The sequence below is a fragment of the Heliangelus exortis genome, chromosome 1 (assembly GCF_036169615.1).
Source record: "Heliangelus exortis chromosome 1, bHelExo1.hap1, whole genome shotgun sequence".
NCBI lineage: Eukaryota > Metazoa > Chordata > Aves > Apodiformes > Trochilidae > Heliangelus > Heliangelus exortis.
The window spans coordinates 191,349,135-191,374,999 of record NC_092422.1 but is presented as its reverse complement, the minus strand read 5'-3'; the positions used below and the strand labels follow the sequence as shown (position 1 = coordinate 191,374,999).

Genomic DNA, 25,865 nt, shown 5'->3' with positions numbered 1-25,865 from the left:
TTAAATTTCTGTTTTATAAATGCCTGAGATTGGGTTCAGTTTGTGGTTTGAGGCACTTAACAATGTACATCTTCAAGATACAAATGAGGTGTCTAAGCTTCCTTTACAGATAACAGTGACTAAATCAATAGTCAATGAATCTCCAGTGCTGTCAAGCTAACCATAGGTGCTTCCTCTGACTGCCATGGGAGCTACCAGAGCAAGCTCACATGTAAATACCTACGTGCAGGCACCTAAATTTAGGTGTCTTAATCTGTGTGCTGAGTCTAACCCTTACATAGGTAAATGAATCTGCTTCCAGCCCACTTTGTAGAAACACAGGTGTAAAATCCAGGTTTGAATAACTTTGATGAACTAAGTGTAGATAAATAGTTTGGAAAATCTAATCTGAACTGCATTAAGAGATTAATATAAACCAGTATAAGAGCCAAATAGGAATCTGTTCTGTATATGTGGTGTCTTGTCTTTAAATATATACATACCTCCTACTCAGCTGTTCAGATGCCAGAACAGGATTTTGTAGAAATAGATCAGGATCATTTGTCCTCTTCATGATTATAAGCTGATTATCTATTTTTGAGTAGATAAAGCACATTTTGTGATCATTAATCCTTACTGACAAGAAAATGTTTACCTTGCATTGAAATCTGCTGCATGGTTGATACTTTCAGTCACCTCAACATCAAAATCAATCTTGATACATTAACAATCTTTGTGATTCTTGGTTTTTCTGTTGCAAATTAAAATTAAAGATGTTTACAGTTTAGGTGTCTCAGGTGATGACATGGTGTGCCCATGTAAGTCTAAATACTTTTAATGCAGTGTAAAAAACATCAGATGCACTATCTATTTTTGCTGGAGATGATCTATGTAACTATGCTTTCAATGCTAATTAAATGCTAATTAAAGCATTCTCGTACAATGATGATGAGTGTTAGACAAATACCTTGTCATCAGGCAGCACTCCAAATCTCTATCCTGTGTTCACACTGGATATTACTGATAATTCTCCTCTTCCCAATGATATTATCCTAGAAAACATAACTGGAAGGGACACTGATATGAGTTTATCCACTGCATAAGCTCTGCCTACAGTTTCTAAGTACAGATACCTTTTTGAAAACAGTATTAACATAATCTTGTTCTTTACTGTTTTCTTTGCACTACTGGACATGGTTTTAGTTCATTTTGGGGCACAGGAATTGTTTGGATCAAAGAAATAGGTAAAACCCCCCCCCATGTTTCTTGGTTTGTTCAGAATCTTGGGCAGAATGCAGCTACAGATTACCTGTCAATACAAAGAAAGGAGATTGGCTTTTGTGTCCCTGCTTTTATGTTTAGATGTAACTGGAATGGGAGCAATGGGCCTGAGGATATGGAGAACAGAAGTCAAAAGCCTTCCTCTTCCTACAAAGAATAACAGTCTCCTAATGATAATAATAGGCTGCCAAAAGTCAGAAAACTATTTCTGAGCAATATCAAGTTATGCAGGTCTAATAACTGGAACAGGACCAAATCATCCTCTTGGCTGTATGTCAGTCTTTTTTTTTTACCAATGAGTGGAAGCTGTAGGTGTACAGCTGAACAGGATATAGCTCACAGCCAGCAACATTCCTCATACCTCAACCCCTTCCCATGGTGAATCAGTGTGAAGTGTTAAAAAGACAATGGGAATTCCTCGAGACAAATTCTAATCCCTGATGTAGTGGATAGGAGCAGATGGAGGAAACAGAAATGGAGGAGAATTCCCTCAGCAGAGGACAAATCCTGAGGTGTCCTGGAGCTTCTGTAGTGAAGAAACAAGGGTGCATCAAAACACCTCTGGTTTTATGTCATGTCATCAAAGAAGCTGTGACCAGCCAGATTTAAATTAAAACCAGCACCAGAGTTGCTCCAACTCTTAGTTTGTGGATACTTACCTTTAGTTCTTAAACTTGAAGATATGGGCTAGTGTTTGCAACACTTTACTGCAAACATCCCTCTACATATCCTTGTGTGTTTCACTCCTTAAGTCTGCTTAAAAAAAGAGAAAAAAGTAAACTCTAGATTTTCTGGCTCACACCTAGAATGACAGCAGTCCCCAGTTCTCAGGGAACCAGGTCTTGGATGGGGAAAAAGCAAGGCATGAGAGCAGCTGCTGAGGCAGGAGTGACAACCACCCCCCAGAGCCATTCTGGCTTGAGTTTCACCCATGTGCACCAGTTGGTTGTTCCAGGCCCTGTGCTCAAAATCTCTTTACATCATCTTCATTCCACTCCAGTTACTGTTATTCCAACAATCCTGGTTTCAGGATCTCTTGTCTTTTTTCTTTCCATTTGTATTCTTACATCACCAAAATACTACATAAGCTACATGCTTGCTGTCAAATTGCAACCTTCACTTTTATATATACATTAAGCTGCTTTTCTCCAGCTCTGAGCTTCTTTGGAGCAGGAGGAACAGTGTCTGGTGGGGGGAGCCTTTCACAGCCTGAGGCACCCAGATAATAAACATCATTTATGTTCTTAATGTCCCTGTAATTTCAGCTCTATAGATTGATCCAGACCCAGACAACTGATTAATGTTAATGTGCACTGAATAAAAGTAGTTGCTTTTCTGCTATCAAAAAGCTGTGCAATTATGTACTTATGCTGCTCTGCAATTTTGGGAGCACTGGGGAGCCAAGGTGCTTCCTGAATTTCATTTTGTACTGTTGTGGCTCTGAGAATCCACAGACATAATCAGTACTGCATATCCAAAAGCTGAAAGGAAGTCTTCCTGAAGTGTCATGAATTGCTGCTCATGTCAGTGCCTGAGAATTGCTGTGCCAGGTCCAGAAAACTATCAGATGGAAACCTGGTGCCAGTCAAATCTGTAAGAATCCAGCCCTTGACTTCAAACAGGACCAAGATTCAGCTGGCTTGCAAAGTCAGACACTCTGCCATCCTCAGCAATTCAAATGAAACTTCATTTCACTGTCAACAACCAAATCTGTATGTTCATGAAAAACATGAAGAACTTGAAAAACTTCACAATTAAGTCATAACCATATTTCATTTACCTTAGATGTCCAAATATATACTGTTCATCTCCCTGAAGGTTCCTGCTGAGAATAAGAGTACCAGTTGAGGTGCCCAGGGTCCTGGAGCTGAATCTGCAGAGTACAAAAGGTACTCCTGAAACAAGAAAAAAAAATTCTTTTAAAAGTAAAATTTAAATAAGTTACTAGCTGGTCTTTTTTTGCCTCCTCCAGAACTAAGCACATAAGTACTGACGAAGGAGAAATGCAGGTAGCCATGTTATAAAACAAGTGATATATTAAAGGACATTATTTTAAAGAGATGTAGCCAAATTCATATTTTGCATACTGTACAAATCTAATTGGACAAATAATGTACCCAGATTTAAGTAAATTAATGTTAGTGGGATTAGGATGCAAGTCAGGGAAGCATTTGATTTGCTTGCCTTTGATGAGAAGAGAGGAGGAAATCAGTGTGCACTTGTCTCTCCTGCTGTCTTGGAAGCCCAAGCACAAGTTTCTCATACAAGTAAAAGTAAAAACAAAGATAAACTAGTAAGTTGGCTGTTTGAAATAAATGGAACTCTAAAAATTTACTAATGTGATCAGTTCATTATAATGTTAATTGATAATTGATGAGTCCATTGCCATATGAACTCTCTTCCCAGTACTAACTGGCTCAGATCTCACATTAACATTAATCACGTAGTAAGCATTATTTTATGTGTTTTTGTTCTCCTCACCAATAATTTTCCTGCAACTTTTAACATCTCTTCCAGCCTGAAGACAGATCTGAGTGACTGGCAGACATAATTCCTGGAAACTTTTTTTTTTTTTCCCTCCAAAACCAAAACAATCCTTTATCACAAAAATGCTTTTTGATTTCTGGATTCAATAGAGAATAATTTTCTTTGCTCATTATGTATTAATATTTCCTCTTCCTGAAAACAGGAACCACAAGCACTTTGACACAGAGAGTTACAGGATGTTTCTCCACAGAGTCAGACATCTGTGTTGAATGAAGCCACCATCCCTTCCTTAGTGCCACCACACTGCAAATTTAACATGCGTGGCCTTGATAAAAGGGTGCAGTGAGAGTGTTGGGCCAGCTGGGTGATGGTCTGAGCCCAAACTCCCACTTCATGAGGGAAAAAAATACACATGAGCAGCTGGCAGCTTGGCCTGAGACTCCTTGTCCCCATGAACCTGCTGACTCCAGTGGTACCAAGGAACTGTTAATTACTGGAATTCTGTCATTCTCCTCTTTCCCTATAAAACTCCTGCTCATTTTTAAAATTCTGGCATTCTTATTGGATCCAATTCCTATTCAATATAAATTAATATTTTCCCCTGCTCTAATAAGATGCCTCTAAGGGTTGTTATGGGGTAAAAAAGAAAGAAAAGTAAATAAGCTGAAAACAGGCCAAAGGCAAGAAACAGGTGAACCAGAAGAGTGCAGAAAATTCAGCATGTTTTGCTATGAAAAAGTTACTAGCAGAGGTGGGGACAAGGTGGGTAGAGAGTGGAATTTTATGGTGGGAATTGTCATTTGCAGACATGGCTTGGAGCAAAGCCACACAGCAGTAGCTGTTCCCAAGTACAGAGAGCTTTTAAGCAAATTTTTGCTCTTAGCCACAAACAGCAGCTACAATTTACCTCTTCTTTCACAGCGATGTTTTTATTAATGGGCACAGCTGAGAGACAATGACAACTGGAAGTGAATCCTGAGCTAGTCAGAGGATCATCAGGCTGAGAGGTTGCTGATATCCCATTCCTCCAGCGAGGTACCTGGGCTGAGAGCAGCATTTGAAGCTTCTGTGTGGGTGAGGGGAACGTTCACACCATCTGCAGGAGGCATCTGACTGCTTCGCGTGGTTCCCTGTGCAACCAACAGAGAGAAGCAGGCAGCCTGGAGAGGCACTGGGAGCAGGAATCTAATTGAGCCTGCCCAGCCCTGCAGAGGAGCACCCCATCTATTGATGGTGCAGGATTAAGTAGCTAAACTGGGAGCCTAAGGTTAGACACTCTAAGGACAGGAAGGAATGCCATCGTGTAGCCAAGCCTCATATAACCTCCCAGGTGTTTCATAATCCTGATCATTGTTCACAGCATAAGAATCTTCTAATTGGAAGGCAAATACAAAAAAAATTTCTAATGTTAAAGCCAGAGAAATATGAATCACTTTAAAACCTCTGAGGAAGTGAGGACAGTGAAGGATGAAAAATTACTGTGGGGAGGATAAGAGAAAACCAGGAAGTCATCTAGGTTGGAAAAGACCTTTAAGATCATCGAGTCCAACCATAAATAAAGAGGAAGAAGGATGGGTCTGTTGACAAAAGGGCTTTGATCATCCACCCAATTCCTAAGCTAAAGGGAAAATAAGTAGCAGTCATTACATAGAGCAGTGCTGCCACACAGTGACAGAGAAAAAGCTCAGACCACTGGCTGCAAAAAAAAAAAATGCAGTGGTGATGACACTGGGAGCTTTATGCTTAGTGTCAATGCCAAACAGGACACAGGTTTGTTTGCCCACAGAAGGCAAAATGCAATTACAGGAGGCATCAGAATTGCCAGATAGGGACCTGATCAGAGTCTGACTGGAGTAGCATCTGTTGAGCCTGGTTATTACAAAATACCAATAGTAGTCATGGAGTTAAAAGTGGATTCAAGTCCTTTCTTTTATCAGAATAATAAATTATTTTTTAAAAATCACTTTTCTCTCAGAGTACAGACTAAGCTTTTCTGATAGTCTGATATACATTAATTCAATGAATTATTTTTAATTGCTAGGAAGAAGCCCCCTTTCTAAAGAGAGAACTGATATATGACATATCTTTCTCTGCCTAAGATAAATCACAATATTATATCTTCAGATTAAAAAAAGAAAGGCTGGACCCAAAGAAGGTTAGGTAGAATAGTCCTTATTCTGGACTAGAACAGTCCCAAGAATTTCAGGAGTGGTCAGAATAATGACCCCCAAGCCTCATGCCAGTGCCAGCCCAAGTGAGTATTGCCCTGAAGTTTCTGTGCTATTTCTGTCTTAACACCAGTATAGGAAACTTTAATTGTCTAAGGATACAATAAAGAGCAGTGTACAGACAGCACGTATCATGTAGTGCCAGAGTCCTTCAGCTAAAAAGAAACAAATATACAAAATCTTTTATCTTTCCTTTAGGCACTCCCAGAGGGTTCAACATCAGAGCAGGAGTGATGCATTAATCTATCTCTTTGCTGGCAGAATTCACAAAGCACAAAAATAAATTATTTTCCTTGGCCTGGGTGCAAGAACAGGACCCTGCTCTCCCTGTTATCCTGGAACTGCTACACACCTGACCAGAATTAAGTAGCCCTTGAGTTTTAAAGGTGCTGAAACCCTGTGGCTCCCAGTGAGATTTGAATGCCTTCAGCAGTGTTGAAAATCAGGTCACAGGATCCTCTGGGAATGCCAGCATTTCACGAGAAATAATTTGCATGAAACTCAGCTGGGGATATGCCTGCCTCACATTCCACAATATAGTCCAAATTTTTCATCACAGCATCCCAATTAATAAGTAGGAGTGTCTTTATGCATGCATTTACTCATTTACATGTGTGTGTGCTTGTGTTTTACATTTCAGCCTCTACTCAATAAGGTCTGCCTTGAATTTGCATCACAAGAAGTTGTGGTCAGCAAGTCCAGGGAGATGATTCTCCCCCTCCATTCCACTCTTGTGAGACCCCCCCTGGAATACTGTGTCCAGTTCTGGAGCCCCCAGCAAAAGAAGGACATGGAGTTCTTGGAGGATCTCATCATCACAAAGATGATCAGAGGGCTGCAACATCTCTCCTGTGAAGACAGATGGAGAAAGTTGGGGTTATTCAGCCTTGAGAAGGCTCCAGGGAGACTTTACAGCTGCCTTCCAGTACCTGAAGGGGGTACAGGAAAGCTGGGGAGCAACTTTTTGCAAAGACATAGAGTGATAGGACAAGGAGGAACGGTTTCAAACTGAAAGAAGGGAGATTTAGAGCAAATTGAGGAAGAAATTCTTTAGTGTGAAGGTGGTGAGACACTGGCACAGATTGCCCAGGGAAGTTGTGGATGCCCCTCCATGGAAGTGTTCAAGGCCAGGTTGGATGGGGCTTGGACACATCTGGTGGGATGTGTCCCTATCCATGGCAGGGGGTTGGAACTGGATGATCTTTAAGGTCCCTTCCAACCCACACCATTCTGTGATTCTATGACTCTCTGAATTTCAAAACATCTTTTCCTAGCAAAGTGATACCCTGAAAATTTCTGTAATGACCTAACAGCAAAGTTGCATCATCTCCCTTTTTAACTTATATGAAGGATCAATACAGCTAAAGGTTAGAAAAGCCCCATCTGGTACTTGCTATCCTGGCTCCTACTTGTCTCCAGTTGGAAGTGTGAGCTCAGCCATAACCACAGTGCTGCTGGAGAGTGCTATAAAAAGGAAAGCTGCCTGAAATAGGAAAAGTTTTTTCCAACACTTTCTCAGAGAAGGCAGCAGCAGGTCTGTTTAATGCACAGAGGAAGCTGCAGCCAAAAAAAACCTGTAATGGGGGTGGTTGTGAAAGGAAACATGAGGTTGTCAATCAAAGTGAAAAAGAACAGAATTTCCAGGGAGCACTGGAAACACTGGGGAACACAAGGAAACACTGTATTGTAAAGAAGCTTTTTGGAGCAGACCGAAAAAAATTTCTTTCTTTGGAGACAGACAGAAAACAAGGTAGAAGACAAAGAAGGAACTGGGGTGGAGGGGAGATAAAATATTGGAGTTCTCAAGGCCTGTGTGAAAGAGGTCACTGCTCAAAGTCACAGGGAACTGAGGACTCCTCCCAGAGCTAGCACACACACTGTGCTGGCCTTTGCCACATCAAGCAGGGACTTTGAAATCTGCTGTGATCTGTTTAAGATGATCTCATTTTCTTCTAAGATGATCTTCATTTTCTTCTTTTTTTTTCTTTTTTTCCCTTTTTTTTTTTTTCCTTTTTACAGATTTCCACCACATATTAAAAGTAAATTTTGGAAGAACTTTCCAGTGAATGACCATGAAGTACAAGCAATCATGAGAAAATGAACATGGACAAGTGGGGAAAGCCCAGTGCAGACCCAGCTCTCCTGCCTGTCAGTGTCCTTCAACACCTCAAAATGTACCAAAATGTACATAATCCCACTATTGCTATTAGAGTAGAGCCACAAAGCCCAGTGACCTGATGGATCATTGGTTAAGGCAATATCAAGTCAGTAAGCAGAAGGTACATCCCCACACTGAACTGTTGCTATCTTTGGAAGAAAATGCATGATAAAACACAATTTTCAAGCAGTTCTTTTATGAAGCTGATGTTGAGAATTTAAAAGCCACAACTGTCATGACAGTTAGAAGAAGCTGCAGGTGTTCAACAGACAGTGATGAAAACTAGAGGCACATTTGGAAACCTGCTTTGCAAGAAGTCACAAGAATGGGGAGATCAGGAACCAGATTTACATTTACAAGGAACATATGCTGGGCATATATCTATTTTATTTTAGTGTACTTACTGCCCTGCCAGAAAATGGAGCACAAAACAATGAAGACTTGCATGTGCATAAAACACTTGAATTACTAATATTTTCCTCAAGCATTTAGGAAAGGATATGTGGTGAGTAGGTGTGAAAAAAGAAGAGAAAGGAATAATGACTGGGGCATCCTGTATCTCCTTGAAAAGCACTGCTTGGGCCCATCAGCATCTCCTGGCAGATGAGGAAGTTTGCCACGTGCCTCACTGGCACAGCTGCTGCTTTCCCAAGAGACTGCCTGAGCCAGGTGTGAGGATGGAGAGATCATCACTCTTGGGAGTAAACAGAGAACAGAAGAATGAAAGAAATGTGAGAGGTTGTATTGCAAAGTGACATTTTCTGGAAGAACACTTCTGAGTAATTAGGGTCTGCAGAGAGTTGTGCATCTCTCAAACTGGAACGATTTACTCTGCTTTGTATCAGTAGCTGGCAAAGGATCTGGGGTTTCACAGAAACACAGGTGAAAAGAGAGGGACACATCTCCCCAGATCCATCTCTCTGGTAACCTAGGCAGAGACATCATATAGAAGCCTTTTTAGATGCCAACCAGTGCTCCAACTTAAATAAATAAATAAAAAAAAATCCTAACAGATTTTATCCACATGGGTTCTATGGCAGGGCTGTTCCACAGTCTCACTCCTCTAGTGGGTTCTATGGCAGGGCTGTTTCACAGTCTCACTCCTCTAGTGACTCACTCCTCTCCTCCTCTGCTCCTCAGCTCCTGGCTCAAAGTTGTTACTGTTTGGTGGGTACCCATTCCCTGTAGTGCCAACGTAATTCTCCACCTTACACAGCTGTTTGCCTTCCCAGATTGCAAAATACCCATGCTCTAGAGATTGCAGCAATAAGTTCCTTCTTGGTTTTGCTAGACTCAAGGAACAACACTCCTCTCATCCCTCATATCAATCTCCATTCTGTGCTGTACTCTCTTTTCCTCCTTTAGTTTGCCTTCTTGGACCAAAAGCAATGATTAAGATGAGCTGTGAATGTAAGTCCCTAAAGGACTTTGAATTTCAAGATCACATTTGAATTTTAAAATCACCTCCTAAATTCACAATTGTCTTTTTGTTCCTTGGACATATCATACGGATTACAGACTGACTCTGTGGAACCAATTAAGATACCAAAGGTCTTCTCCACAGCCATTTCCAGATTATGAGTTCTCACTGAATAAACTGTGATCTTATTAGTTCCCAAGTATATGACCCCAAACCTTGTAGTACTGAATTTCATCTCATGATGATTACTCTACCCCTCAAACTGATCTCATTAATTCTGCATAATATAATTGTCCACTCTGTTGATGATACATCCCAACTTATTACCACTAACCAGTTTTAATGCCACAGCCCTAATCTCCATTTCGTGCTACTAGATGCAAATTCTCAGTGAAATCTGTAGAAATTATAGCAAAAGTCAGCATTTTCAGTGCCCCTCCAACATCCTTAAGGTACTAATTAATGAATCATAGAATCATTTTGGTTGGAAAAGACCTTAGAGATCATCAAGTCCAACTATTAACCCAGCACTGCCAAGTCCACCACTGAACCATGTCCCTAACCACCATATCTACATGGCTTTTAAAAACATCCAGGGATGGTGACTCAACCACTTCCCCAGGCAGCCTGTTCCAGTGACCAGTAACCCTTTCAGTAAAGAAATTTTTCCTAATAACCAATCTAAACTTGCCCTGGCAATTTCCTTTTTTCCTATTCCTTGTTACTTGGGAGAAGTAACATGTCCTGTAACATGTCCACGCCAACCTTTCTACAACCTCCTTTCAGGTAGTCATAGAGAGTGATAAGGTCTCCTCTCAGCCTCCTTTTCTCCAGACAACCCCAGTTCCTTGTTCTCCAGACCCATCACCAGCTTGGTTGCTCTTCCCTGGACATGTTCCAGCACCTCCAAGTCCTGCTTGTAGTGAAGGGCCCAGAACTGGACACAGTACCCGAGGTGCAGCCTCACCCATGCTGGGTACAGGAGCACAACCACTTCAATGCTGCTGGCCACACTATTCCTGACACAAGCCAGGATTCTGCTGGCCTCTTGGCCACCTGGGCACACCACTGGCTCAGCTCTCAACCAGCACCACCGTGTCCTTCTCCACCAGGCAGTTTTCCAACCACTCTGCCCCAAACCTCTGGGCTTGTTGTGACTCAAGTGCTGGGCTGACACTCGGCCTTGTTGGGTCTCATACAACGGGACTCTGCCCATCCACCCAGTGCCACCTTCCCACCCGAGTGTTCCACAGGATCCCAGGGGGTATCACGAGTTCTACACCGAAAAACCAGGTCTGAGAACCCAGCCAAGGAAACAAGGAAAGGTCCAGATGGGTTTATTCAGTGCCCTGGCAGCAAACACCCCCCACCTCGGGAACAGACACGGGTCACCCCCCCCCCCCCCCTCCAGTCCCACTCCGATCACCTCCCCGCCTCAGCCCGGCCCCGGCTCCCTCTGGCCTGGCGGGCTCAGCCCCTGCCGTCCCACTCCGAACTCCTCCCCGCTACGGCCCGGCCCCGGCCCAGCCAGAGGCCTCGGTTCCTTCCAGGGTCCCGCCGGCCTGGCGGGGTCGGTAGCGAGCCGCCCATCTCGCCTGCCCGGCAGCCATGGCCGCCGTCGGGCTGAGGCGGCTGAGCAGGGCCCTGGCTGTGGCCCTCAGCCGCACCGCGGCGGCGAGAGCCGGGCAGCCGAGCCCGGAGTCGGGAGCCGGGCAGCCGGGAGCCGGGCAGCCGAGCCCGGAGTCGGGAGCCAGGAAGCCGGGAGCCGGGCAGCCGAGCCCGCCGGAGCGGCTGACGGTGCGGAGGCAGGCGGAGGGCGTCCGGTGAGGCGGAGGCTCTGGGGAGGCACAGCTGCGGGCCTCAGGGCTCTGAATGCATTTCTTCTTATTTATTTATTTTAATTTTTTTTTTTTTTTTTTAATAGTGGCCTTCTTTGTTTTTAACGTCTTCTACAGAAACATTATCTTAAACAACCCGAGGAAAAGAAACGCCCTGTCCCTCGCCATGCTGCAGTCCCTCAGGGAGGATCTGCTGCACGACGTCAAAAGCCAAGACCTCCGAGTTATCATCATCTCAGGTACTGCTGTCATTTCAGGCCGACGAAGGAGAAGGGGGGTAGGGGAAGGCGAGAGAAGAAGAAGCAGGGTAATACAAAGTTTGAACCGCAATCTCTCACAGAATTACAGCAAATGGGACGGGAAGGGACTGGTGTGTTCACTGCTTTTACCCTTCAGACACTGCTGTACTCTTATATTTATCCCAGTTTTCACTCTGAAGTACTTAATTCCTCATTTTTTAACACGGCATTAACAACTGACTTGGTTCTTGTTATCTCTTTGTGGATAGCTTACCCGTCCAAGAAGAAACACTTCAGAAGAAACATTTCAGAATGTCAATATTTCAGTCAGGTTGTGCAGTCTCTTTATAGAGTCAGCAAACTTTTTCCTTCTGTAAAAACAATCAGCAGGTTAAATAATTGGTTTAAAAACAACACACGAAGAATACTTTAACCAGAAAAAAAAACAGGCTCTAATGACTGCCAAACTAAAGAAGACTCCCAGCTACAGGTTTTTGACAGGAACAGGCTGAGCTGGTATGACACTGCCTTTCCTAGCAGGTAAAGGTCAAAGAAAACAGAGCTCAAGGGGTTTCTTCAAATTGTGTGCTCTGTTCCCCTGCTTTAAGCCAGGATCTGTCTCATTATCTTTGCCACTGGTTTATCAAAAGTGTTTTTAAAACTTTCCAATGAAGAAGAGACCATAATATCAATATTGCAGTCACCTGAAACCTGGAGTTGTAAAATATTACCTCTCAGAGCCTATTACTATTTTCTTCCATTTAGATGTTAACCTGTAGAATTCTTAAAGAAACTTGAGAACTTGAGCTGTTCTTAAGCCATCTTTTTTTGGGGGGTTTTTTGTTTTTTTTTTTTCCTCTGCTATTTCAGGATAATCTTCCCCTGCCCCTCTTTCAAACATCTTAGAGAAAGAGGTTCATTAACTTAGGAGGCTGTTGTTTCCTGTATGTAAAGGAAACCACTATGTGTTTGTACTCACATGTGAGCAGGGAATAAAACTAACTTCACAGGGGTGTGTTTAAATATATATATTCAACATTTTCAAACAGAAGTTACAAATTTTGTGAAACACTTTGGGTTCTTTGTGAGTACAGTAGTCTGGAGTTTGTGAGCACAATTTCATTTGGGTTTTTTTGTTTTGGTTTAAAGAAAAATTGCATGTTCCTTTTGATTTCCAATTCTGTTGCTGAATGGAATGTGATCTCAAGAAAACTGAAGACTGCTCAGGGAATACTTTGAGTCTTAACACAGACTGTGCAGTGAATTCTTCAGTGAGGCACAAATGCAGACATGATTAATTTATTTCTGATCCTATGAGGTGACTGATGTTAATTTTGTGGTTATTTCTGGACAGTCTGCCACAATAATCTAGTCCATAAGAAACGAGTGTGTAAGTAAGGTTATATCTGCATTGTTGTAGCTGGAAATGTGACATCCATGCAAGTATCAGAGAAGTTCTGAAGGATTCATAAGCATCTAATTGGTTTATTCTTATGGCACATACCCTGATGACAAATTAAAACTGCTGTAAAGATAGTGTACCCATAAGGGGTGTTTTGATATCAGCTGCCACTGGAAAGTAAGCAAATCCAAAATACAGATTCACAGAAATCTGCTCTTTTACTGCCCAAATCCTGAACATGCTGGGTCTTTAAAAGATGTTACTGTGATTAAATGTTGCATTGTGGCAATTAAAAGTTAAAAATCCTCAAGTCAATGTTTCAGAACTCTAAAGCTTCCCAAGCTCCTTTGTGACCACTGACATCTCTTTGACATACCTTTAGCTGGGGCACTGATGTGCTGCTACTCCTGGTTCCTTGATTAATTCAGACTGACTTTTCTTGAAATTCTTTACAGCTGAGGGACCTGTCTTTTGTTCTGGACATGATTTAAAGGAACTGTCAAGTGAAGATGATGTGAAGTATCATTCCCAAGTATTTGAAATATGTGCAGAGGTAAACAGTTCTTCTGAAGTGCCACCACTTTTGCCTGGTAATAAGAGAAAGCAGTGATATTGGTTTAAGGAGGGACAGCATTTCTCATCTGCTAGCTAAAGCACAGACTGTTCCTCCAGTTTCTTAGCTTTTTGCTGCTCTGACATTTTAAAATCTGGTCCTGGTGAAATTATGTTTTCCCTGGATTTCCCCTCAAGCAAGTAAAAGGGCTAGAAGGCCAATGTGGCTGTCTCCTTCAGTGGGTACAGTCATGATGTGTTCCTGAGACCTTTCGTTCTAGTTCCTCCACTAATAATGATCATTACACACATTGTCAAGCCCATATTTCACAAATGCTGTAAAAGTCATGTGTGAAAGTTAGCAATGAAGGGGCCTTCAGTGTAAAATGAAGCAATCATCCTGGCAGCTTTGCCTGGGTTCCATTTCAGTAACAAAGAGGTAAGCACAGAAATGACTGAGTGACAGGTCAGTGCCTTCATCAGAAAGGAGCCAAGGTCCAATAGTGCAGCAGTCAATGGTTTAATATTAATTTTGCAGTTGCAGGGCAGGATACCAGTTTGCTGTCAGTGGAAAACAGAACCACACAGCTTCTGGGTCACAGAATAGGAAAGATATAGCAGAAAAAACATGGAAAGTGTTCCATATAGCATGAAATACTACTTAATGCAGTATCCTCTTCTCATCCAAGCTTGAAACAGGTGAGAATATCACTTCTCCAGAGGCTTTTCAAATACAAACCTGTACCAGGTTGTGTTCTTTTTGCTCAGAAAAGCATTTCACTTTAGATTTTTATAAGCATAGGAGTACTTCATAGTTGTTTGCACACATGCAGGTATTGGTATTGTTACTCTTTTGTTGTCTTCTTCTCCAGAGACACTGAAAATCTGTTTTTAAATAAACATAAAGAACAAAGACTGATCAGACTCAAAGCTGAATGTAGGTAATTTTACCTAAGCAACATAAAATTTCCTCGACTTCATCTACTGAAGAAATTGAAGTAGCAAATGAAATTTATCAAAAGTTATATTGCTACACTGCAATAATATGAGATTTTTTTTTAAAACCCAGATGACTGTAATTATTTAACTATCTTCAGGTATCAAAATTAGGTGAGCTTGTTGGTCTACACTGTATGAAATGAGAACCTGAGTTAGAAAAGTTAAGACAAATTCATCTTTTTTAACTTCTGTCAGAAGCTGGATGTCCAACCTTCAAGAGTAATCTGAGAGAACGAGAGAGAGTGTTTTTGCATCTTATGTCTAATTCAAGCAGGAAAAGTTGGTTCTTGGCATGTTGAGTCTCTCCTTGGAATGCAGAGTAAGCCTAGAAAGACTTCCAGTAATTGTATTTTGGGTGAGAGGTCATGCAGACACCAGCTATAGGCTGGTTTAATTCCCTAGGACAGAGACTTTCATTGAATCAGTTTCCATTTTGGGGCAGATGAAGGTGGGGATGGTGTCTCTTGAGTACACATCTCCCCCCATCCAGCCAGGCACCCCAGACCTGCAGTGCAGAGGCACCCAAGCTCCTTGCAGATCTGGTAACAAGTGTTTCTGCCTTTCATTCTTGTGCTCTCCATTTCCACTGGAGTTAGCAGGAGCAACTCATGCTACACAAACACAACTGAGCAGCTCCAGGCACAGCAGAGATCTCACGCATTACAACAGGTTCTGCAGAGAACTGTTTCTTTTACTAAACTCCAATTAATAAAGCTGAAAAATACAAACATCAGGTGTGTGAAGCAATTGTAAGTTTTATAACAGCCACTGCTTAAATTTCAGGGACTGACCACTTTCTTCTGTGCATACAGGTTATGACTTTAATCCAGAAACTTCCTGTACCAGTGATTGCCAAAGTAAATGGCTTGGCTACAGCAGCAGGCTGTCAGCTTGTGGCAAGCTGTGACATTGCTGTGGCAAGTGAGAAATCTCAATTTGCTACTCCTGGAGTAAACATAGGACTGTTTTGCTCCACACCAGCTGTGGCCTTGGGCAGGTCCCTTCCAAGAAAGGTAGGTTTCCTTCCCAGATACTCTCTGTAATTCTGTAACAAGTAGGTTCCCATATTAGGAGTTTTAGTTCCACTGCCTAAATTTTATTTTCCTGCAGTACAACATTCAAAATATTTCATTGCCAATGATACCTTCAATAATTCTTTGGACTGGGAAAATAATAAAGGGATGAACCTGTTTAGGGAAAGCAGCTTCCTACCAATGTGATTCTAACCAGCAGGAGCTCATACCAGCAGCACAGCAGCTCAGCAATCCCTTTCCTTTCCAACAGACAGCCTTGTGCTTTAGACAATAATGTTCTCCCCTGATGAGGAAGCCTCTGCAAGTTCAGGATATCAGTCCTACTGAGGTATCAATTCTGGCCACGCAGGTGACATTTCACTGCCAGCAGGATGTGCCTGGGTGTAGATTAAGATGCTTTAAATAGCATCTAAATCCCCTCTGTACTTTTTTCCTGCTTTATTTCCTACTGATTGTGAGTACACATCTCTCATGGCATAAACAATCTGCACAATCTGCAAAGCTTCTGTAACTGAGGAAAGACATTTAAAGTTCTGATCCAGTTGGATTCATGCAGACAAACTCGAAGCCCAGCAGGGCTCTGCTGAGATGCAAGGACTTAACTGCACAAGTTCAGTTGCTGGATAAAAGCTTCAACTTTAAATTTCCCATCTGTAAAGCCATTCTGTTCAAATACAGTCTGTCTGTCTCTTTTTTTTTTTTTTTCCAGTTGTGCTATAGTGTACAGTTACAACTCTCTGAATTAGTATTTCCAGGGTTTATTATTCCTTTTTAAAATGTGGGATATACTTTTTTCTGTGCTACTTTTCAAAGCAGCAAGAATATTCCCTACAGTTTGCAGGATTACTGATTTTACCTTTAATTAAACAAAATGTTGCCACTGTTTGTAGCTTCCAGAGCAAAGGTACTAATGAGGATAATCAGCTCTTACGATTCATGGCATTGATCAAATGCATCAGGAGTCGTGGAAAAATACTGAGGTATCACATTGAAAAGTCACTGAGTATTCAGGGGGATTTTTTAATTTGAAATCTGAAGTACAAAATACTAGAAGCAGCAGGAGACTGAAAGAGATGTGGCTATAAAAAGGACGTATTTCAAAACAGCCTGACCAACCTGAAGCTAAGGCAGGTATTTTCAAAAACCCACACTGATGTAGCAGGTCTTTATTATCATATGCCCAGCTTAAAATACCAAGGTCACTCATTTGCCATTGTGGACTATCCACACCTCTTTTTATTCCTACTACAATTACTAGAGATTGTGGACCTTAGAAAAAAAAACCCAGCAGTGTCAGGCTAGGACAGCTGCAATCAGTGAGCAGGTGTGCAAAAAGGCCAGCTGTGGACCCAGTCCTTCTCTTAGTTGAAATCTCTTAACATTTGAAACCAAAAAAAAGATTTCAATTTCATGTTTGTCAAAGGAGTAACTTGTACTTGAAGGAAAAGGTTGAAATTCCCCAAACAAACCAAGGCAATAAGGCAGTTGAATTGACTTAATAAGGTGTTTTTTCTTGTTCAGGTGGCATTAGAGATGCTTTTCACGGGTGAACCTCTTTCTGCCCAAGAAGCATTAATGCATGGGCTTGTCAGCAAGGTGGTGCCAGAAGACAAGCTGGAAGAAGAGACTATGAAAATCTCTAACAAGATCTGTGAAAGCAGCAAATCCATCCTGGCACTGGGGAAAGCCACATTTTACAGACAGATGGCACAGGACCTCGATACTGCTTACAAAATGACCACTCAGGTCATGGCAGAGAATTTGACTTTGAGAGATGGGCAGGAAGGTATTGAAGCCTTTATTCAGAAACGTAAACCTGTGTGGTCACACTCTCAGGATAAGAAGAAATGAATCTTCCTACTCTGATAACCTCAGCTGTGCTTTATGATTCTTCACACAGTTGCCTTTGGGAACTATATCTTTGTTTTACTGAAAGTTAAATTTCTCAATACATGCCAAAGCCACAATAAATTTATTCTATGTATATAATAAATGTTAAGGAAAATTGAACCAAATGATTTGTTTCAGCAGTGAATTTAATCCATGGTTTCAGAAGGAACCTGGTGCTGCAAGTATCAATGTGATGTGTCCCAGGTTACTTAGGGAATTGCAGGGAATGGGAGAGAGCTCAGATCACCCTGTTTGGTACCTGTCCCCCTACAAAACAGGATGACAGGATGAGAATTTCCATTTGTTGCTACTAATAGAGAATTAAAGGGTTTGGGCACCATTCAGTGATGACAGTAACATGTATCAAAATGAATTCCTGTACTGCTCATATGTACAAAAAAAAGCCTATAACAATATCCCATTGCTCCTTATATCTACTTATGAACTCTGTGTATTTCTAGTTTGCCTCCCTCAGCAAATCCTGGTTTTCCACCATCAATTCAAACTCTTGTCCCAGCTCTAGGGAATTTTGCTGTTGCCTCCAGCAGGACTTGGAAGGGTTTCATTTCACAAAATGCACACTGTGAAAGCCACTGCTTGTGGCCTTCAGCAGAGATTCCCACCTGGCACTCAACTGTGATTTTCAGGCTGTATGTTTCCAGTTGATCACAGAATCTTAGGTGTGTTGGTTGGAAAGCCCATTCCTGTGCTCAAAAGAGTTAGCCATGGATTTTCAGTTTTCACAAACTTCAACAACAGGGATTCAGCTGCTCCTCTGGGTCATCTCTCACAGTGCTGTGAAACCCTCCTGCTGAAAAAAATTCTTCATGTCCAGTCTGAGCAGGTTTTTGACCACTGGCCCTTGTTGCATTATGTGATGTTATTGAGAAAACTTCAGTGCCATCATTTTCATAACTCACAGCAAGCAGTCCCAGGCTGCAGTTAGACACCACTTAGGCTCCTCTGTGCCAGAGTGGACAAATCCAGCTTCTTCCTTCCTCCTTATAGGTCACTTTCTCTAGGTAACCAGCTTGGTAGCCCTCCAGTGGACCAGTTCCAGTTTCTCCACATCCCCAGTGTACTGAGTGAGCCCAAACTGGACTGTATTCCAAAGATGGCCTCACTAGTGCTGAGTGGAGAACAAAACACTCCCTCCATCTGCTGGACACTTTCAGCCATTCAGTATTGCTCAGCGTGCACTTTGTCTTATTTGTGATGAGAGTGCACTCTTGGCTTGTGTTCAACTGGGCATCCACTGTAAGCTCAGTTTCAGAGCTGCTGCTTTGCCAGTCAGCTCCCAGCCTGTACTGGTGCTTGTTGCATTTCTCCTTAGATTATGGCTCTGGATTGAAGCCAGGTCACTTGGTGTGTCAGCCATTCCTCCAGTTTCATTTCATCAGCAAATTTCTTGAGGATGTAATATTGATGATGATACTGAGTGATATGAGCCTCAGCTTCAGCCCATGGTGATCAACATGGGATGGGCTCTCAGCAAAGACATTTTTTCTGAGGTTCCACATAGCCAATTCATGAAGTCTCATCAATTTCATCCCTAAATAGGCATCTAAGAAAGACCATGAATAACTGAATGGATGGGCCTTTTTTCTTTATTGACAGTAAAGTTGCCTAAGTGCTTAGCTTAGACTTAGATGTCTTAAGTTACACCAGATGAATTCGAGCTACAGCTGCTAGAACTCCAAATGCAGAAGGATTACAAATCAAGAAGGACCTTTTTAAGGTATGTTTGCCCCTATATCACAGGTTCTCTCTGGTGAGGCTGCAGCTTGAGTACTGTGTTCAGTTCTGGGCCCCTCACTATAGAAGGGACAGGGAAGTGCTGGAGAGTGTCCAGAGAAGGGCAACAAAGCTCATGAAGGGCCTGGAGCACAAGTCCTATGGGAAGCAGCTGAGGGAGCTGGGGTTGTTTGGTCTGGAGCAGAGGAGGCTGAGAGGAGACTTTATGGCTCTCTGCAACTACCTCAAGGGAGGTTGGAGTGAGGAGCAAAAAAGCCCTTTCCCTGTGAAAGGCCCAGAGGGAATGGATGGAAGCTGTGCCAGGGGAGGTTAGGATGGATGTTAGGAAATATTTTTTCACTGAGAGGGTTGTCAGGTATTGGAATGGCCCAGGACAGTGGTGAAGTGGTGGATCAAGGGTTGGACTTGATGATCTGAGGTCCCTTCCGACCCAGCCAATTCTATGATTCTATGAAGTCACCATCCCTGGAGGCATTTAAAAGGCATTTGGATCTGCTCCTTAAGGACAGGGTTTAGTAGTTGACTGTGGTGTTGGACTGGATGATCTGGGAGGTCTCTTCCAACCTAAACATTCTGTGATTTTGTGACTCCCCATCTGCATGAGTGTTAGTTCATTCCTCAGTTCTCTGAAGTGGATTCCACAAAGTCCTGGGACACTTCTCTACAGGGACCTACCACTCCTAGGCAGGATGGATGAGTCTGCCCCTCACAATGCCCTGATACTGCCCCTTGCCTACCATTCCTGAGCATCTTCAGCATCATGCTAAAAATAAGCCTGCCTGTTACTTTGGGCACTCTGAACTGCAAAACTGCAGCAGTTAAGTCAGCACTTTGGTGTTTGAGCAACGAAGGAGCTGTATGAAGACAGCAGCAGCCCAGGGCAAGGGCTATGTAATATTTTCTACAGATCTACTTCAGGATGACCCCAACATGAGGGCCACCTTGCAAAGGGCATTGTTGACAGTGTCAGCCTTGCTGGCCCTCACAGGTTCTAAGAAGTGGTCTCATGATTCAGTCAGTCCCTCACACAGTGGCAGTGGGGCTGTACTCCATCAGAGGCACTGCTGGGATCCAGGCCTTGAGTATCACTTTGTAACCCTGTAGCAAAATTAAGTTCTCTTATTTTTTTATACTGGAGCAAGACCTGAATAGTTTGGAGCCAAAATCAGCCTCTTCTCTTTCTAACTGGCCTGTGCATCATCATGCAAACCAGTGATACAAACACTCAGACCATTTATACATACACAGCCCTAAAAAACAATTCTATTTTCCATCTACACTGCATACTCAGAATGAAAAGAAAGCAATTTCCAGTTCTGCTGCTATTCTTAATTTGAGGAATGGAAATATAAACTTGAATTCACTATTTAAAATATTTTTTTCTATAGAAATGTGAAAAATGCGGATCACTGGGAATAGTTGTTTTAAAAACATCAACTTTTATTGTTACCAGTAGGAAATATGGGTAAGTTTTCCATAAACTCACCTAGTTGGTATAGATTAGCAATGGCTGTGAGCATTTAAGAGATAGAAGGGTTAAATCTGGAGCCCAATAACCTTTATCATGTCCTTTTTAATGCAGTAAGATGCTGCACTTAGACTCTGTTCCCACATGCTGCTCTAAAAGCATTAGGAAAGAGTAAATTGTTTTTAAAAATATTTATATTTAATGGCCATCTTGCAACTACTCAGCAAATCTCTACTGGCTCTTTTGTTCCAGGCTTTTAGAAATAAGTACATTATGGGATTTTTGTGGAACACTGCTCTTTCAACTACCTGCAGTAACAAAATGGTTTCACTGGCTTAAAACACAAGTGACAGTTCAGATGAGCACATTCTTTCAGACACTTAGAAATTCTCCTTCTGCACCTGATGCCATCGACACATGACAGGGTTTGGCGTTATTATTATTAACTCCTGGTCACAATTTTTGAAGTAAAAGATCTATGTTTTTAAAGAATAATCACTTAACCTGAAGTAGCTATATTGCAAGGGGAGTAAATTTACTTCTTCCTGCATGTGGATTTATTAAGTTTGAATGGCCTCATAAGGCACTAATACAGAGGTATCCTCAGCATGACTTATTATGAACAGACTAACAAAATGGAAGTGCTATGTAAAAACAGCCATACTTCAGCAAGACAAAACCTTGACAAGAGGGGAATTAACTATCAAAAATGGTGTTTTAGTTGTTGTTTATATGATGGGGAGAGGGTAGGAGTGTTACCTTTGGCTTTCCCTGCAAAAGACCAAATACCACAATGCCTCAAGCTCCTCCACATTTCAGCTCCATGGAAGCTGAGGAAACACAGTGCTCTGCATGACTGACCTCAGATCCTTAAGAATATTACTTTTCTAGAGTTGTCTTTTTCAGTCTAATTCACACCCAGGGCAAATGTTTTTGTTGCACTTTCAGATCCTGAAAGGAAAAAATATTTATAAGCATGTTTTAACTCAGTTTTCACAGTATCTATTTGTACTATTTTATGCAATAAAATAATTGTGGAATTAGTAATCAAGTGTTCCAAATATGGTGGCATCCACGGGAACATCTACCCCTTGCTTGAACCACTAGGCAGAAAAATAAAAGGTTTTAGAACATTCCTGCCCTGGCCCCTGTGGATTGAGAAAGCAATATAAATTTTAATTTCTAACTTGTGTGGAATTTTTATTTTGGCCCACATCTGCCTTTATTGTTTAATTTACAGCTTTACAGGCTGTTCCTGGGAAAGAAACCAGCTCCAGAACTGTTAATTAAGTTCTACAGCCAAGAAGCAGCAAACCAAATGATAGAGTGGGAGCTTTACCACTGTGGCTACCTGCAGCCTGAGGAGACAGTTTGTCCCAAAATAGCCAGGAGTCTGTCCCTTGTCACCCCATTCATTTTTATTCAAGAATCTGCTCTGCAGTGAGGTCTGCCAGGTAATTAGCCTTGTTTCAAGTGAATGGAATAGCATGTGGCATACACTCAGCCTTCTCTGTAGACTCACTACAACTCCATCCATGTACAGCCTTTAGGATGCAGCTCATCACTGAAAATGACAGATGGGGTCATGTTTTCTGTTCATATACAGAGGAACAGCTGGAAAGTGGCAGAGAAATGCAAGTGAGGAATTGCCAGTGTGAATGGCAATGAATTATCCAGCCACTGGCCTCAGAGTCCATTGTTTTCTAATGCTCAACTTTGTTCTACAGTGGCTTAGTAAGAAATAAAATTGTTGCAGCATCCTTAAAAGAATGGCTTTGAGCCTTCACCTGGAAATTTGAGAGAAGGCAAAATCTGGAGGATATGATCCTGTCATCACTTGTGATGTAACTTCAGGCTCAGCTTGTGAACAAGGCAAACAAACAAGCTGAGAGGTGCAGTGACAGCTGGAGTAACACACAGCTCAAGGTTGTTCTTAATTCATGGAGCAGGCAACAAAGTGCCTCACCACATCATTTGAGGGATAGAGGCTGAAAATAGAGTTAATCAGAAGACTTGGGTGATGGGCAAGGTATTTATACCTTACATGTTCCTTAGAGCTGAAAAGCAGAATGAGATTTTATGTAAGCTTTTATATATAAAAACTTCATATATAAAACTTCATGTGGTTTTCTTAGGGCCACCTGACCCAGAATTCAGCAGACTGGGTAAGAATTAGTTTTGCATTGGTTTGAAGTAATCACCTGTAGCTGTGATGGAGAGAACTTGAAAATATGTACCACAAAGGCACAAAAATAATACATGACCAACTCACTGACAGAAGTCAGCATTGTGGTTTTTACCATCCAGCTCATGATTTCTGACCATTTGTGTCCTTCACAGAATTGCCTGTGGGTAATTCCTCTGTTTTCATTCCTGTACTGCAGATGGGGAAATTGAGGCCAAATGTGCTCTGCCTGAGGTCTCCAGGTGAGCCAGTGGCACTCTAGCAGTGGCATTCACAATGCCAACACCTGCTCCTTGTCCTTCTTCAGCAACAAAGTTTTCAATAAAATCAGCAGAAAGGCAGAATGATTGCATGCCCGGAAGAGACTGCAAAGGCTTCTGAAGAGAAATCATCAGCTATTGCATCAAAGGCCCCATGCTTGACATTTATTGGCTTTTTGATAAATGTTGGGGTAATTCTACTGTCAACAGTTTCTCATTAGGAGCCTGGCAATGCTCTTTCTGACCATTATCTTGCTCAATATCACATTGGGTTGCGACAAAGAACAGAGATTTTATGTAAAGCCCATCTATCTCTGTAGCTGCAACATTTTCTAATAATTCTGCATTTAAATAATCTCATGGAAATGCTGGCTGCCTTCTCCAAGCAATAAGGTGAATTAGACAAATGGTTATGTTTCCATGAAGACCTAAAGCTATAGGACAAAAGTCACACTGCAACGAGTAGGGTTCATTTGTCTTGGTTTCACTGGCGTTGCACCTCAATTATCCTAATTGTGAATTTAGCCACTGAGTAATGCATCCCCACCCTGTTTCACAGTCACAAGGGAGGTTAAAAAAAAAAAAATCAGTTCTACATCTTCCTCAGTCTCCACTGTAGGATGTATTATTTCCTGTCTGCTTGTTATTCAATATTAGGTATTATTTTTGTCGAATACATGTTTTTTATCAAAAGAAAATAGTAGAACTATACCCCTAATACTATTGTGTATTTGGAAAGGGGAAAATAATTTGTTAACCTCTGATGTGGCCAATTCTAGTAATTTTCACAATATGACTTAAAACATGAATAGTTATTTAAAATATTTGGAGTTGTAATAATGGAAGCATCACAGGGTTATTGTGTATTTTATTATGTTTGTCATAGAGGGAAAAAAAAAACCCAAAAACCCCAAATCATAGGGCTTAATACAGATATAGTTATTGATCTCATCCATCAGATCTGCTGGAGGAAAGTCACCTGGAAAGGCAGAAGTATGGGTGGCAACACCTTAGACTTTTCTGCAACTTGGCTCATTAGAGCCACGTATCAGTGAGGTCTGATGTAATGGGCCATGTCTAGGAGCAGAGGCTCAAACCCTAGTCTGCTTTCTGAAGGAATTTTTAAGGACAAATTAACTGCAATAAGAGAATGTTGACATTCAGGCTGCCTCAACTGCTGATAATAGAGAAGGTGTTAGGGCTTCCAAAGGGGCACTCAGCTTCTGTTCCAGATCTGTCCTCCTATAAACAATTACAGTGGATGAAGTAATTTTTGGAAAGATGAGTAATGTTTTCCCTGTCAACTCTGCACTGTCAGCATCAAGGATAATGTGATATATACCTGCTTCTGTCTTCTCCACTTCCTGGCCCCAAATCATTCTCAGCATAGACACCAAGTGATGCATCTGGAAAGGAACAATGAATGATCAGTAAAATGTGGCAAAAGGAGAAAGCAAATGAACACATGACATCATTTTCCTAATGTGGTCTTCAATCTAGATAGGAGTATTTTGTTTCTTGCACCTGTTTAATGAAACATACCCTTCATGGCATTAAAACTTCATTACCTGCTGTTCTCTGTTCTGAGTGTTTGGAATAGTAGAAACAGAGGCATGGTGAATATTTCTGAGCTGGTCTCCCTTCTCTATCAAGACCTCACTAGGTTAAGTTTAAAATATTTTAATATTAGTGTGCTTTTTCTGGCTTTTTATTTTGAGTTGCTAGTATAAAGTCAGCACCATTATTCTGGTTGTTTCTCTCCCTCCTTGAGAGTAGCTTTTTGTTTGTTTGTTTGTTTTTTAATGAACCTTGGGGTCTTATACAAGCACACAAATCTGGAAAGCTTTACAAAACATCAAATACCATATCTGATATGTGTCAGTGTAAGTGTTAACTCTGCTGAGGTAACACTGAGGTAAATCCTGGAATGGAGAATAGCATCAGGTTTTAATGCAAAACCTGTAAGAAATGAAAGAGACATTTCAGGTGAAAGAGCAGGGTAATGAGAAAATTAAACTCTCTGAAAGAAGGCCTTGCAGAAGAAATACTGAGGTCTTCTCCAGAGCACCCATGCAGAGGACTGGAAAACTGACTTAATTTACCCTTCTGCATTGGGACCAACAAGAGTATTAATGCAAGGATGATCATCTCCTTATTAATTAGCTTGAGATTATTATTAATGGTCAATATTATTACTTATTATTGTTGTTGCTATATTCTTGATATAACGAACCTCATACAGTGACACCACTGCAGTTCAGGAATTTAAATTTTGCTGTCTCCTACCCATAGTTGGGCTTGGAAATTCATCTTAATCGCTGACATCAGAAGCCTCTGCTGCTTGATTGGGGAATAGCATTTGTCTGGCAGCAAGAGTAAACTTTTGTCCTTTTACATAAATTGTGAAAAAACATTGTGTACTCGGTGTGGCAAAATGGAATTTTGAAGATAACAGTCCTTTTTTTTTTGCTGTCTGTGGATATTGTGAGCCTTTAGTCTTCTTCCACATGAGTATTTATTTATTCAGAGCAGACAATCCAGGAATATTGCCACGGACAGTCTGAAATCTTCATGAGGCACTGGATGGTGGATATGCAACACCAATTTATTCAGCACTTAGAGTTACCAAACTAGTAAAATCCAAACAGGAAATTTACAACAGCAAAAGTCCTGGTAAAGAGCTCAGTAGC

The 25,865-nt window shown here is 41.6% G+C and overlaps 1 protein-coding gene and 1 long non-coding RNA gene across 3 annotated transcripts; one reads left to right on the top strand and one right to left on the bottom strand.

Moving 5' to 3' along the window:
* Positions 1-1,126: 1,126 nt before the first annotated feature.
* Positions 1,127-7,151, bottom strand: LOC139791652 (uncharacterized). Of its 2 annotated transcripts, XR_011723981.1 has the most exons (4): positions 6,609-7,151; positions 3,445-3,518; positions 3,041-3,155; positions 1,127-1,288 (listed from the first exon to the last, which is right to left on the bottom strand). It is a non-coding gene; the product is annotated as an uncharacterized lncRNA (long non-coding RNA). The 2 variants fall into 2 exon arrangements; XR_011723980.1 differs by having other exon boundaries at positions 3,445-7,150.
* Positions 7,152-10,986: 3,835 nt separating this feature from the next.
* Positions 10,987-17,632, top strand: ECHDC3 (enoyl-CoA hydratase domain containing 3). The gene is made up of 5 exons (XM_071734155.1): positions 10,987-11,376; positions 11,509-11,630; positions 13,488-13,585; positions 15,396-15,596; positions 17,139-17,632. Exons 1-5 carry the CDS (start codon positions 11,162-11,164, stop codon positions 17,466-17,468), a joined length of 966 nt encoding a protein of 321 aa, XP_071590256.1. The 5' UTR covers positions 10,987-11,161; the 3' UTR covers positions 17,469-17,632.
* The last annotated feature ends 8,233 nt before the right edge of the window (positions 17,633-25,865 follow it).

Coding starts and splice junctions, on each gene's coding strand:
- ECHDC3 (XM_071734155.1), top strand. CDS start 11,162: ATGGCCGCCGTCGGGCTGAGGCGGCTGAGCAGGGCCCTGGCTGTGGCC. Junction 11,631..13,487: donor CCGAGTTATCATCATCTCAG/GTACTGCTGTCA, acceptor AATTCTTTACAG/CTGAGGGACCTGTCTTTTGT. Junction 13,586..15,395: donor TATTTGAAATATGTGCAGAG/GTAAACAGTTCT, acceptor CTGTGCATACAG/GTTATGACTTTAATCCAGAA.